At 41.1% G+C, this 12,509-nt stretch overlaps 1 protein-coding gene across 1 annotated transcript in view; it reads left to right on the forward strand.

The window, feature by feature from the left end:
- Nucleotides 1–1,226: 1,226 nt before the first annotated feature.
- DNAL1 (dynein axonemal light chain 1) overlaps nt 1,227–12,509 on the forward strand; it is a 46,297-nt gene continuing 35,014 nt past the window's right edge. The window contains exon 1 of the mRNA XM_043556559.1: nt 1,227–1,344. Within this exon, the coding sequence (XP_043412494.1) occupies nt 1,342–1,344 (3 nt within the window). The 5' untranslated portion in view covers nt 1,227–1,341. The remainder of the gene's footprint in view (nt 1,345–12,509) is intronic.

Genomic DNA, 12,509 nt, shown 5'->3' on the forward strand with positions numbered 1-12,509 from the left:
AGAAATTTATTTCCTCACAGTACTGGAGGCTGGAATTCCAAGATCAAGGTGCCTACAGTGTTAGTTTTTGGTGAGGCTTCTTTTGTTGGCTTCCAGGTGACCATCTTCTTACTGTGTCCTCAGATGGCCTTTCTTCTGTGACCACCACTCCTGGTGTATCTATTCCTCTTATAGCGACACTAGTTATATTGCATTAGGGCCCCACTCTGATGGCCTCATTTAACTGAAATTACCTCCTTAAAGTCCCTATTTCCACAAACAGTTGCATTGGGTTAGAGCTTCAACCCATGAATTGCGGGGGTGGGGGTGGGGGGGACACAATTCAATCTGCAGCAAACAATAGACCCTCATAATATTCTTTAAGATATAGGTATGTATAAATGTGTGTTCAGTATACAATTTTTAAGAAGATTATACCAGCTGTTTTGTTTGATAACTTGCATTTTAAATTCAAACATCATGGCTGCCTGCATGTGAGCAGATGCATTTCAGCAGCATTTTTAATGGAAGAATATTATTTCATCATTCGGATGTTCAGTAATACCAATTCGTTTTTGTTTACATTTGGGTTGTTTATCTTTCTGCTATTAAAACCTTGAACATAAATCTCTGCACTTGTCTGATTATTCCTTCAGGATGAAGTCCTAGAAGTCGAACTACTGGGTCACAGAGGTGCACACGTTTTCAAAGCTTTTTATACTATTGCCAACAGCTCTCCAGAAAGGCTGTGTCATTATATACGCGTCCCCATTTCTCCATGCCCTTAGCAACTCAGTATTTTTACCATTTTTGTCTAATTTAATAAGAGGAGGGGAGGGGACAAAGACACTTCGGTTTTATAAAACCAGCATTTTATGCTTTCATTCTCCTCTGGAGGGGCTGGGGGAAGGTAACCGAGGAAATTCTGCTGAATATAGTCTCAATCGGATGCCAAGGTGAATTACAGAAGGTGATAAAAAGAAGGATGCGAGGGCAATCTGCAGGGGAAGGGAATTTTATAGCAAGGTTTTAAAGTTTTAAACTTAGGCAGGTACATCACTTCAGATTAGCTGAAATTGCTTTCGGCAGAAAGCATCTCTGGACCACGCTGCGCCGTTAAGCTCTCACGTCCCGCGTGCCACCAGCAGCCCCACCACAGCGACCGGGAGGCGACCTGCAGCCCTGCGGGAGGACCGAAGCGGCCGCCGCGCCATCCCACAATGCCCCGCTCACGCCACCGGGGGGGCGGGGAGAAAGTACCGCTGCCAGGGTTGGGATCCGCGGAGGGTTCCGAGAAGTGCGCACGCGCACTGACCTCGGCGGGCCCTAGCAACCAGAGCAGTGACAGTAGCAACGGCCGGAATGGTGAGTACCCTCTAGGCCTCGTAGCCAAAGAGGAGAAGGGATTGGAAGTGGAAAAGGGTGACTGTGGCGTGTTAAGGGTGGGGGGGTCCTCGATCAGCGGAAGGAAGCCGGTAACCGACGCTAGCTAGCTCAGGAATCAGAGGCCTGAGGCGAAAGAGAAGCCCTGCCACCGGGTGGTCTGGGGTGAGGGCGGCCTGGGGCGGATTGCAGGTTGGGTTAATATGGTCGGACTCTGACAGAGAAAAGGAGGGCAAAGGACAGGAAATGCTCGAAAAAGAGCGGACGAGAGTGGGAAAGGTGATGGAAGGCAGAGTGTGCGAATAAGGATTTTTCTGTACATAGAAGTAATTTTCTCTCTGGCGAGACGGGGCGCGGGGAGCTAGTTATGAGAGGAATGTGTGTAACACCGAGTGCAGCAGTATTCCTAACCTGTGATGTGCCCAAGTTGCCCTCTGAATGACTGTACGTGCAGTTATTAGGTAGCATTGGAAAGCCCACTCTGATAGAATATATTAGGATAGCGTTTCTCAAATTTAAGTATGCATAAGTATAGGCGGCCCAAGATTGAGCTTGTTGCAATGCACGTTATGAATTTTTAATATGATGGGGTTCGGGAATGTCCACTTCAGCAATGCACCTCAAGCGATTCTAAAATTGAAGGGTGTCCCGTCACATTTAGCGAAATACCGCTACCTTGGATTTGAAATCTATCAGTGGTCTATCCAATCAAAGCTCTTTCCGAAGTAGTGATTTTACCTACTGATGTTCCTCAACTCCTACTTCAAGTATGCACTGTTTTGCTTACAGATTTGGTAGATCCAGCTAGTAGTTTGAAAAGGAATGTTGTTGGTTGGTTACAGACCCAGTCAGAGCTGTTTAGCAATGTATGTGATTGTCCTGCCAGATGGGGATGTTTATGAAGAATAAGTATAATTAGTTGTCTTCTTTTTTATTTTCAATGTTTATTTATTTTTGAGAGAGAGAGAGACACCGAGTGTTAACAAGGGGCAGGGGAGGGGCAGAGAGAGAAGGAGACACAGCACTCCAAGCAGGCTCCAGGCTCTGCGCTGTCAGCACAGAGCCCTTGCAAGGCAGGGCTTGAACTCCCGAACTGTGACTCCCCAACTGTGAGATCATGACCTGAGTGACCTGAGGTGAAGTTCATGCTTAGACTGAGCCACCCAGGCATCCTTAATTAGTTGTCTTCTTTTTGTGATTCCAGTGCTGTTAATTTAAAAAAAAATTTTTTTTCAACATTTATTTATTTTTTTTGGGACAGAGAGAGACAGAGCATGGACGGGAGAGGGGCAGAGAGAGAGGGAGACACAGAATCGGAAACAGGCTCCAGGCTCTGAGCCATGAGCCCAGAGCCTGACGCGGGGTTCGAACTCACGGACCGCGAGATCGTGACCTGGCTGAAGTCGGACGCTCAACCGACTGTACCACCCAGGCGCCCCTCCAGTGCTGTTTAAGTGGGGAGAAATTGAGCCCAGGAAATTGAAATGATAACGAATTCATGCCTGCCCTCAACCACAAGATTAAATACTGCTCTTTTAAAAGTAGTTTTCTCTGTGCTTTCCTTACTTTATTCCACAGACATGTAGCTGAAAACCACTGCCAAAGAGAGTAAAAAGTTCTGGAACCTAGGTTTTTGTTTTGTTTTAAGTTTATTTATTTTGAGAGAGAGAAAGAGAGAGAATCCCAATCAGGCTCCACACCACCAGTGCAGAGTCCGATGTGGGACTCGAACTCACAAGCCACAAGATCATGATCTGAGCGGAAGTCTACACTTAACGGACTGAGCCACTCAGGCACCCGTGGAACCTAGGTTTATGTTCAGGTGAAGAAATAATCAGCTCTAAATAATTCTGAAAGCATGTACCATGAGAATTATTGAAAATCTTCAAATAGAGAATCAGGAAGCTAGCTGAGACTGGAAACTGGTGGTTCTAGAGCCCTCCAGAAATCAGGCCCACATGGTTTTTTAATTAAAAAACACTAGCTTCCAATGTCTTTAAATGATCATATTTCACATCAAAACCCAGATTTACGGCCTCTCTGAAAAATCAGAAATATCATATTTCCCCATTGGATACGTTTTTACACCCATATTTGTATTACTAAAATATGGTGGTGTCATATAATTGGCAACATCTTTTATTTATTTATTAATTTAATTTATTTATTTATAGAAAGAGAGGAGAGGGGCAGAGGGAGAGAGAGAGAATATTAAGCTAAGCTGAGCTGAGCATGGAGCCCAACCTGGGGCTTGATCCCACTACTCTGGGATCATGACCTGAGCCGAAATCAAGAGCCTGTCACTCACCCGACTGAGCCACCCAGGAGCCCTGGCAACATCTTTTCTCTCTTACTGATACATAAAATAAGGGTGTTTTTTCTTTAAAACTTTTTAATGTTTATTTATTTTTGAGAGACAGAGAGAGCACAGGCAGGGAAGGAACAGAGAGACACCGAGACACAGAATCCAAAGAGGCTCCAGGCTTTGAGCTGTCAACACAGAGCCCCACATGGGGCTCGAACTCATGAACCATGAGATCATGACCTGGACTGAAGTCGGAAGTTTAACTGACTGAGCCACCCAGGTGCCCCCAAATAAGGGTGGTTTTTAAAAAAATGTTTATTTGAGAGAGTGAGTGAGCAGGGGAGGGGCAGAGAGAGAGGGAGAGAGAATCCTAAGCAGGCTCTGCGCCATCAGCACAGAGCCTGGCACAGGGCTCGATCTCACTAACCATGAGATCATGACCTGAACTGAAATCAAGAGTCGGACACTTAACCGAATCAGCCACCCAAGCACCCCGTGGGTGTTATTTTCAATAATGGAGTTTTAATATTTGAAGAAATGTGATATTAGGGTAAATCAAGTCCCACCTGCCAATTGTTTTCTAGAACTAGAGTAAAGGTTAACATCTTTATATGGCCACTTTTACCCATTTATCCATTATCCACTGGTCCTTTAGGCATTTCTGTTTTTGACTCCTGCAATCTATAGAGGAATTAGTGACCTTATAAACCAATTTGTAGACTACTAGATTGCTTCCAACTTGAAAGTATTCTTCTGTGTGTTTTTTTCATGGGCCCATGTAAGGATCTCTCTGGGAAATGTACCCAGGAGTGGGATTTCAGAGTCAGAGGGCCTGTGCATATTTAATTTCCTTAGGCATTGTCGGATTACTTTCCGTAATGGCTCTGCTAGTTTGGTTTGTTTTTTAAGTAAGCTCTACCCCCAGTGTGGGTCTTGAACTCACACCCTGAGATTGACAGCTGCATGCTTTGAGGACTGATCCAGCCAGGCACCCTTGGCTCTGTTAGTTTTTACTTCCTTTAGCAATGCGTGAGAGTTCTACTTTCTCACCAAATTTCTAACTTTTGCCAAGCTGAGGATGTATTTTAGTATCGCATTGTTTTATTCTGCATTTCTCTGATTTTCAGTGAGTTTGAATACCTCATGATATTGTTAGTCATTTGGATTTCAGTTTCTGTGAATTCTGTTTATATTTTTTGTAAAATTTTTCTAATTTTCCTTTTTGTTTCTGAATTTTAGGAGTTTCTCCTACATTCTAGATATTAGTCTTTTGTTGGTTTTATATTGAAAATATCTTCTCACAACTTTTCTCTTAACTTTCTCAATAGTGTTCTTCACTTACTGAACTCCATTTGTTCTAATATTTGTCAATTTATTCTGTTCTTAATGTAGATGATCATCTGCCAATAGTGAGTTTTATTTCCTCCTTTTAATCATTCTAATTTGTATTTTATTATAACATTGACAAAGATCTCTTATACCATGTTAAACAGTAGGAATGATAGTAGGTATCTTTGATGTATTGGAATCTTAAAGAGAATACTTTTTAAAAATAACCATTTTTAAAAAACTTTTTAAAAATGATTATTCATTTTTGAGAGAGAGAGACAGAGAGAGAGAGAGAGAGAGACTGAGCATGAGTTGGGGGGGGTGGGTGGGTAGAGGGAGTGGAAGACACAGACTCCAAAGCAGGCTCCAGGCTCTGAGCTGTCAGCACAGAGCCCAACGTGGAGCTTGAACCTGCAAACTGGGAGATCATGACATGAGATGAAGTCGGAAGCTTAACTGACTGAGCCACCTAGGTGCCCCAAAATATACTTTTGTAAAAGTTTATTTTAAAACTTTTAAAATGTTTATTTATATTTGAGAGACAGATGCAGTGTGCAAGTGGGGGAGTGGCAGAGAGATACCTAGACTGAATCTGAATCAGCCTCCAGGCTCTGAGCTGTTAGCACAAAGCCTGACCAGGGGCTTGAACCCATGAACTATGAGATCATGATCTGAGCCAAAGTCGGATGCTTAACCAACTGAGCCACCCAGGTGCCCCAAAATATCTTTTAAAAAAAATTTTACTTATTTATTTTGAGAGAGACAGCATAAGCAGGGGAGGGGCAGTGAGAGGGAGAGAGAGAATCCCAAGCAGGCTCTGAGCTGTCAGTGCAGAGCCCGACTTGGTACTTGATCTCACTATCTGTGAGATCATGACCTTAGCTGAAATCAAGAGTTGGATGCTTAACCAACTGAGCCACCCAAGAGCCCCTAAAATATCTTATTTATTTTATTTAAAAAAATTTTTTTTTACATTTTTTTTGAGAGACAGAGAAAGACAGAGCACAAGTGGGGGAGGGGCAGAGAGAGAATGAGACACAGAATCCTAAGCAGGCTCCAGACTCTGAGCTGTCAGCACAGAGCCTGAAGTGGGGCTTGAACTCACAAATTGTGAGATCATGACCTGAGCCAAAGTCGGATGCTTATCTGACTGAGCCACCCAGGTACCCCTCAATCCCCTTACTTTCAATCTGAAAGTGTCTTTAGGTCTAAAATGGGTCTCTTGTAAACAGCATATAGACAGATCTTGTTTTCTTATCCATTCTGTTACACTATATCTTTTGATTGGAGCATTTAGACCATTGACATTTAGAGTGAGTACTGAAAGATATTAATTTATTGCCATTGCGTTGCCTATAGAGTTGGAGTTTCTGGTGGTGGTCTCTGGTCCTTTCTAGTCTTTGTTGCTTTTGGTCTTTTTTGTTTTGTTTTGTATTTTCTCCTCTCAGAGAGTCCTCCTTAAAATTCCTTGCAGGGCCAGTTTAGTGGTCATAAACTCCTTTAGTTTTTGTTTGTCTGTGAAACTCTTTATTTCTCCTATTTTTATTTTTTAAAGTGAATTCCATTCTCTTTTTTTTTTTTTTCAACGTTTATTTATTTTTTTTTGGGACAGAGAGAGACAGAGCATGAACGGGGGAGGGGCAGAGAGAGAGGGAGACACAGAATCAGAAACAGGCTCCAGGCTCTGAGCCATCAGCCCAGAGCCTGACGCGGGGCTCGAACTCACGGACTGCAAGATCGTGACCTGGCTGAAGTCGGACGCTTAACCGACTGCGCCACCCAGGCACCCCATATTTCTCCTATTTTGAATGACAGCCTGTCTGGATAATGAACTCTTGTCTGCATATTTTTCTGATTCAGCATATTGTATATATCCTGCCACTCCTTTCTGGCCTGCCAAATTTCTGTGGATAGGTCTGCTGTGAACCTGATCTGTCTTCCCTTATAGGTTAAGGACTTTTTTTCCCCTTGCTGCTTTCATAATTCTTTCCTTATCTGTGTATTTTGTGAATTTGGCTATGATATGCCTTGTTGATGATATGCCTTTTTGTTGAATCTAATGGGAGTTCTCTGTGTTTTTTGGATTTTAATGTCTGTGTCTATCCCCAGGTTAGGAAAGTTTTCTGCTATGATTTGCTCACATAAACCTTCTACCCCTTTTTCTCTCTCTTCATCTTCTGGGATTCCTATGATTTGGATGCTATTTCTTTTTAGTGAGTCATTGAGTTCTCTAAATCTTATATTGTGCTCTTTTGCCTTAGTTTCTCTCTTCTTTCTGCTTCATTAGTCTCCATAATTTTGTCTTCTATGTCACTGATTCGCTGCTCTGCTTCATCCATCCTTGCAGCCATGGCAACAATTTGAGATTGCATCTCTGTTATAGAATTTTTAATTTCATTCTGACTAGATTTTGCTTCTTTCATCTCTGCAGAAAGGGATTCTATGCTTTTTTTCAACCCCAGCTGGTATTCTTATTATCATGACTCCTAATTCTAGTTCAGACATCTTGCTTATATCTGTGTTGATAAGTCCCTGTCATTTCTTCCTATTCTTTCTTTTGGGGTTAATTAATTCGTTTTGTCATTTTGGAGGAAGAAAAAGAATTAATAAAATACAAAATTAAAATTAAAAAGATTAGAAACAATACCAAAAAATCAAATAAAGGAAGCTAGATCCTAGGTATGTTTGACATGCTGATCCTAGATCCTTGAAAGAAGCTTAATTTCATAGAGAAAAAAGGAAAGAAAAGAAAAGAAAAAGAAAAAGAAAAAAGTAAGAAATAATTTAAAAATTAAAAAAAGGTATACAATAAAATAAAATGAAATGAATTGGAGAAGGTAAAATAGAATAAAAAAATAAATTTCCAAAAAATGTAGTAAAAAATTTTTTTTAATTATATAACAATGGAGAATAAAAATATTTTTTTCTCTTTCTGTATCCAAGAATAAGAAAAGAAAAGAAAAAACACAAAACAAACAAAAAAAAACCCAAATAGATGGACCAGTGAACAGAATGAATTCTGAATGAAATTACATCTGGTTTCCCCTAGAAGTCAAACTATGAAGCACTTTATAGTCCGTACGCTAATCAGGTGGAGACTTATGGTGGTTCTCTAGGGCTTGGTTGGTGCAGTTGGACAGGTCGTGGTGTAATGACTCTGTTCTCCGCTAGGTGGCGCTGCTTAGCTTACTGGAGCGGATCAGTGTGGCCCACGTGCACGTGTTTGTGTGCATGTGTCAGAGGTGAAAATGGCATCCAGCTTCTCAGTCTCTACTATCAGAACTCTGCTCTACCCTACTGGCAATCAAGCACAACTTCTTTGTTCCTGGTTTCCATCCACTCCCTATTTCTACACTGTCTGTGTCCAAGCCGTCAGCTTAGATGGCACCTCCCTCCTGAATTTTATCTCAGATGGGGCTGTGTTTCCAAACCCCTCACTTCTGAGGGCCCTGCTGCTTAGACCTGCTCCAACCCTCTGAGGAAGGGTCTTGCTGAGCAATGGCCGGATGCCTGCTTGCCCCTGGGGACATTCCTTGTGATCATGCTGCTGTAGAGGATGAGAGGTTGTGGCTGGATGCTGGCTTGCCCCAGTCTAAGTTCATCTGATGGCATAGTGGCAGTGTTTCAGGGATTATGGTAAATCACAACACACAACCCACACCAGGTTTTACCACATTCTGGCATTTTTGTTCCAATACCAGCAGTCATGTCCTCCGGGGTCTGCTGGGACATTTGCCTGTGGGCAGACTGCATGGCCTCTACCAAATGCCCTCCTAGCAGGGTAGCAGGGGAACTACTTCTCCCTGTGTGGCCCATGGACTGCTCAGACCTCGCTGCCTGCCTCTGGGGATTTGCCCTTCCCACCAGAGCACCTCCAGGTATTGGGCTGCAGAATTTCTGATGCTACTCTGCCCTATTTATAGAATCCTAATGACATTGAAACCCTCTTCCCTCTTCTTTTCTTGTTTAGGTACTTGTGGGTGCTTTCACTCTTTCTCTTTCTCTCCAGCTACTTTCAAGGGGAGTGCTTTTCCTGTACTCTCCCCCCCACCCCCCCACCCCCGCTTCTCTGTCCTCTCTCCGCAAATACCACTCCCTACCCTCCACAGATTCTCTCTCCCCAGTTCACCTCTCCATCCTGAATACCTGCCGAGTTCTGTGGCTTAAGTTATGCAGATTGCTGTGTTAATCCTCAGATTAATTCTCTGGGTGTGCAAAGTGGTTTGATGCTGATCTAGTTGCATTTCAGGGATGAGAAGCAGAGAACTTTGATGCTGCTTTGCCATCTCGGACCCCTCCTCTGATTATATACTTTTCGATCTTTCCAGTGTGATCCTCCTTAACCATCTTATTTAAAATAAACATACTCTAGGGGCTCCTGGGTGTCTCAGTTGGTTAAGCAGCCAATTTCCTTAATAATTGTCACTTTCTAATATACTATATAATTTATTTATTAAATATATTATTTTTCATCTGTTTCCTGCCAATAGATGTAAGTTTCAGGAAAGCAGCAATCTTTGTTTTGTTCATTGATATGTCCTAAGCATGTAAAAGAATGTTTGGTACATAGTAGATAATAAATATTTGCTAAAATGAATGAATTTCTTCATAAAATATGGCATTTGCTTTAGGTTTTTGGTATGTAGCTTTTATTAGATAGGCAATTTCCCTTTAACTCTTAGTAAATTATATTTATAGGCTTTTTTGTTGTTAAAGAATCCTTATGCTCCTGGGATTAGCCATTCTTGATCATGATTATTATTCCCCATTGGCTTTGGAGATCTGTTGTTGTATCTAGGATTTTCAAATCTATGCTGAGAAGAGGAGTCCTTATCTGGTTATGGCATCAAGGTTATTCTAGCCTCATAAAATAAATTAGCAGTTTTCCCTCTTTTTCTGGTTTCTGAAACAACTTTTATAACAGGGAATATCTGTTCCTTGAAAAGTTGGCAGAATTTACTTGTAAAATTATCTAGGCTTGGAGCTTTAGGAAAGGAGAATGAAGGTAAATCTCTGATTATCTTTTTTATTTTAATGTTTTTATTTATTTTTGAGAGAGAGACAGAGTGCAATCAGGGGAGGGGTAGAAAGGGAGGGAGACACAGAATCTGAAGCAAGCTCCAGGCTCTGAGCTGTCAGCGCAGAGCCTGATGCGGGGCTTGAACTCGTGAACTGGGAGATCCTGACCTGAGCCAAAGTCGGATGCTTAACCGACTGAGCCACCCAGGTGCGCCTTTGATTATCTTTTTTTTTTCTTTTTAATTTCTTTTAATGTTTATTTATTTTTGAGAGAGAGAGAGACACACACACACACACACACACACAGAGTGCAAATGCGAGAAGGGTAGAGAGCAAGGGAGACCCAGAATCTGAAGCAGGCTCTGGGCTCTGAGCTGTCAGCACAGAGCCTGATGCGGGACTCGAACTCATGAACCCTGAAATCATGACCTGAGCTGAGCTGGACGCTTAACCGACTGAGCCACCCAGGTGCCCTGATTGTCTTTTTAACATTTAAAATAGTTATTGGCCTATTCAGGTTTTCTGATTCTTCCTGTGACAGTTCAGCACTTTTGTGTTTTTTCTAAATATGCATTCTTTGTTTAGGTTTTCAAACTTATTACCACATATTTGCTTATAAAATTTTATTTTCACTTTATTTATTTATTTATTGTTTATTAAAAATGTTTATTTTTGAGAGAGTGCAAGCTGGGGAGGGGTAGAGACAGGGGGACAGAGGATCTGAAGTAGGTTCTGTGCTGACAGTAGTGAGCCTGATGTGGGGCTCGAACTCACAAACCATGAGATCATGACCTGAACCAAAGTCAGATGCTCAACTGACTGAGCAGGCACCCCTTATTTATTTATTTTTTAATGTTTATTTATTTATTTTGAGAGAGAAAGTGTGTGAGCAGGGAAGGGGCAGAGAAAGAGGGAGAGAGAATCCCAAACAAGCCCCACACTGTCAGTTCAGAGCCAGACTCGGGCTCTTTCTCATGAACCGAACCATGAGATTGTGACTTGAGCCATTATCAAGGGTTGGATGCGTAACTGACTGAGCCACCCAAGCGCCCCAGTATTTTACTTTTAAATATTTATGGTATCTATATTATTTCCTCTGATTCTATATTTTTGTTCTATAGCTGTCTTTTTCTTAGTTAGGCTTGCTAGAAATTTAGGAACCAACTTTTAGTTATGTCCATCTTTTTTTCCTCTGGTCTGTTTTCATCAACTTCTTCCTTTGTACTTCTTTCAGCTTTCTTTGTGTTTGCAATGATGTGCTTATTGAAATGTCTTGAATGCTTAGCATATTTGTTTTGTGTCTCTTATTTTTCTCTTATTTTTTAAAATATAATTTATTGTCAAATTGGCTAACGTACAGTGTCTACAGTGTGCTCTAGGTTTTGGGGGTAGATTCCCATGATTCATCGCTTACATACAACACCCAGTGCTCATCCCAATAAGTGCCCTCAATGTTTTCTCTTATATTGTAATAAATGTATTTGAGGGCACCTGGGTGGCTCAGTTGGTTAAGTGTCTGACGTCACCTCAGGTCATGATCTCACAGTTCATGAGTTCAAGCCCTGTGCTGACAGCCCAGAGCCTGGAGCCTGCTTTGGATTCTGTGGTCTCCCTCTCTCTGCCCCTTCCCCATTCATGCTCTGTCTCTCTCTCTCAAAAATAAATATACATTTTGAAAAAAAAATAAATGTATTTGAAGCCGTAAGTCTCCTTTTAAATGTTATATTCCTTAAATTTTAATATTTTTTGTCTTTAGTTTTACTTTAATTTATAGTTTACTTTGTAACTCAAGGGCTATTTATTACTATGTCTTTACTTTCTAGACATAATGGCATGTATATGCCATTGTGAGGATATACATGTTGAGCAACACTGCACTGGTCCACGTATGTAGATTATTTTCAGTTAAATACACTGTGGTACTATAAATGTATTTCCTCTTCCCTATGATTTTCTTAATAACATTTTCTTTTCTCTAGCTTACTTTATTGTCAGAATATAGTATATAATACATATGACATACAAAATATGTGTTAATCCACTGTTTATGTTATTGGTAAGGCTTCTGGTCAACAGTAGGCTATTAGTAAAGTTTTGGGGGAGTCAAAAGTTATACTCAGATTTTTGACTGTTCAGGGGAGAGAGGTTGGTGTCCCTAATGCTCATCTTGTGCAAGGGTCAACTATACTTTAACATTTTTCCTTTTGTTATTGTTTGGGGTTTTGTTCTTTTTTTGATTAACTCTAGCAATAATTCAAAGGATGTCTTCCTTTTCTCACATTTAAAGTTGTGTCATATTAAATTGAATCTGAGATACTATTGATTATAAAGTGCAACATTATTTTATGTTCTAAGAAAGAAAAATAAGAAATTGGAATTAAACCCTGACAGGTAATTTCCTGTCCTTTAGAATTTTTATTTTGTTCTTATTAACAGAGTTCTTTTAAATATATTTGGGGGGCACCTGGGTGGCTCAGTTGGTTAAGCATCTGAC

This window comes from Prionailurus bengalensis, chromosome B3 (assembly GCF_016509475.1).
Source record: "Prionailurus bengalensis isolate Pbe53 chromosome B3, Fcat_Pben_1.1_paternal_pri, whole genome shotgun sequence".
In the NCBI taxonomy this organism is placed as follows: domain Eukaryota; kingdom Metazoa; phylum Chordata; class Mammalia; order Carnivora; family Felidae; genus Prionailurus; species Prionailurus bengalensis.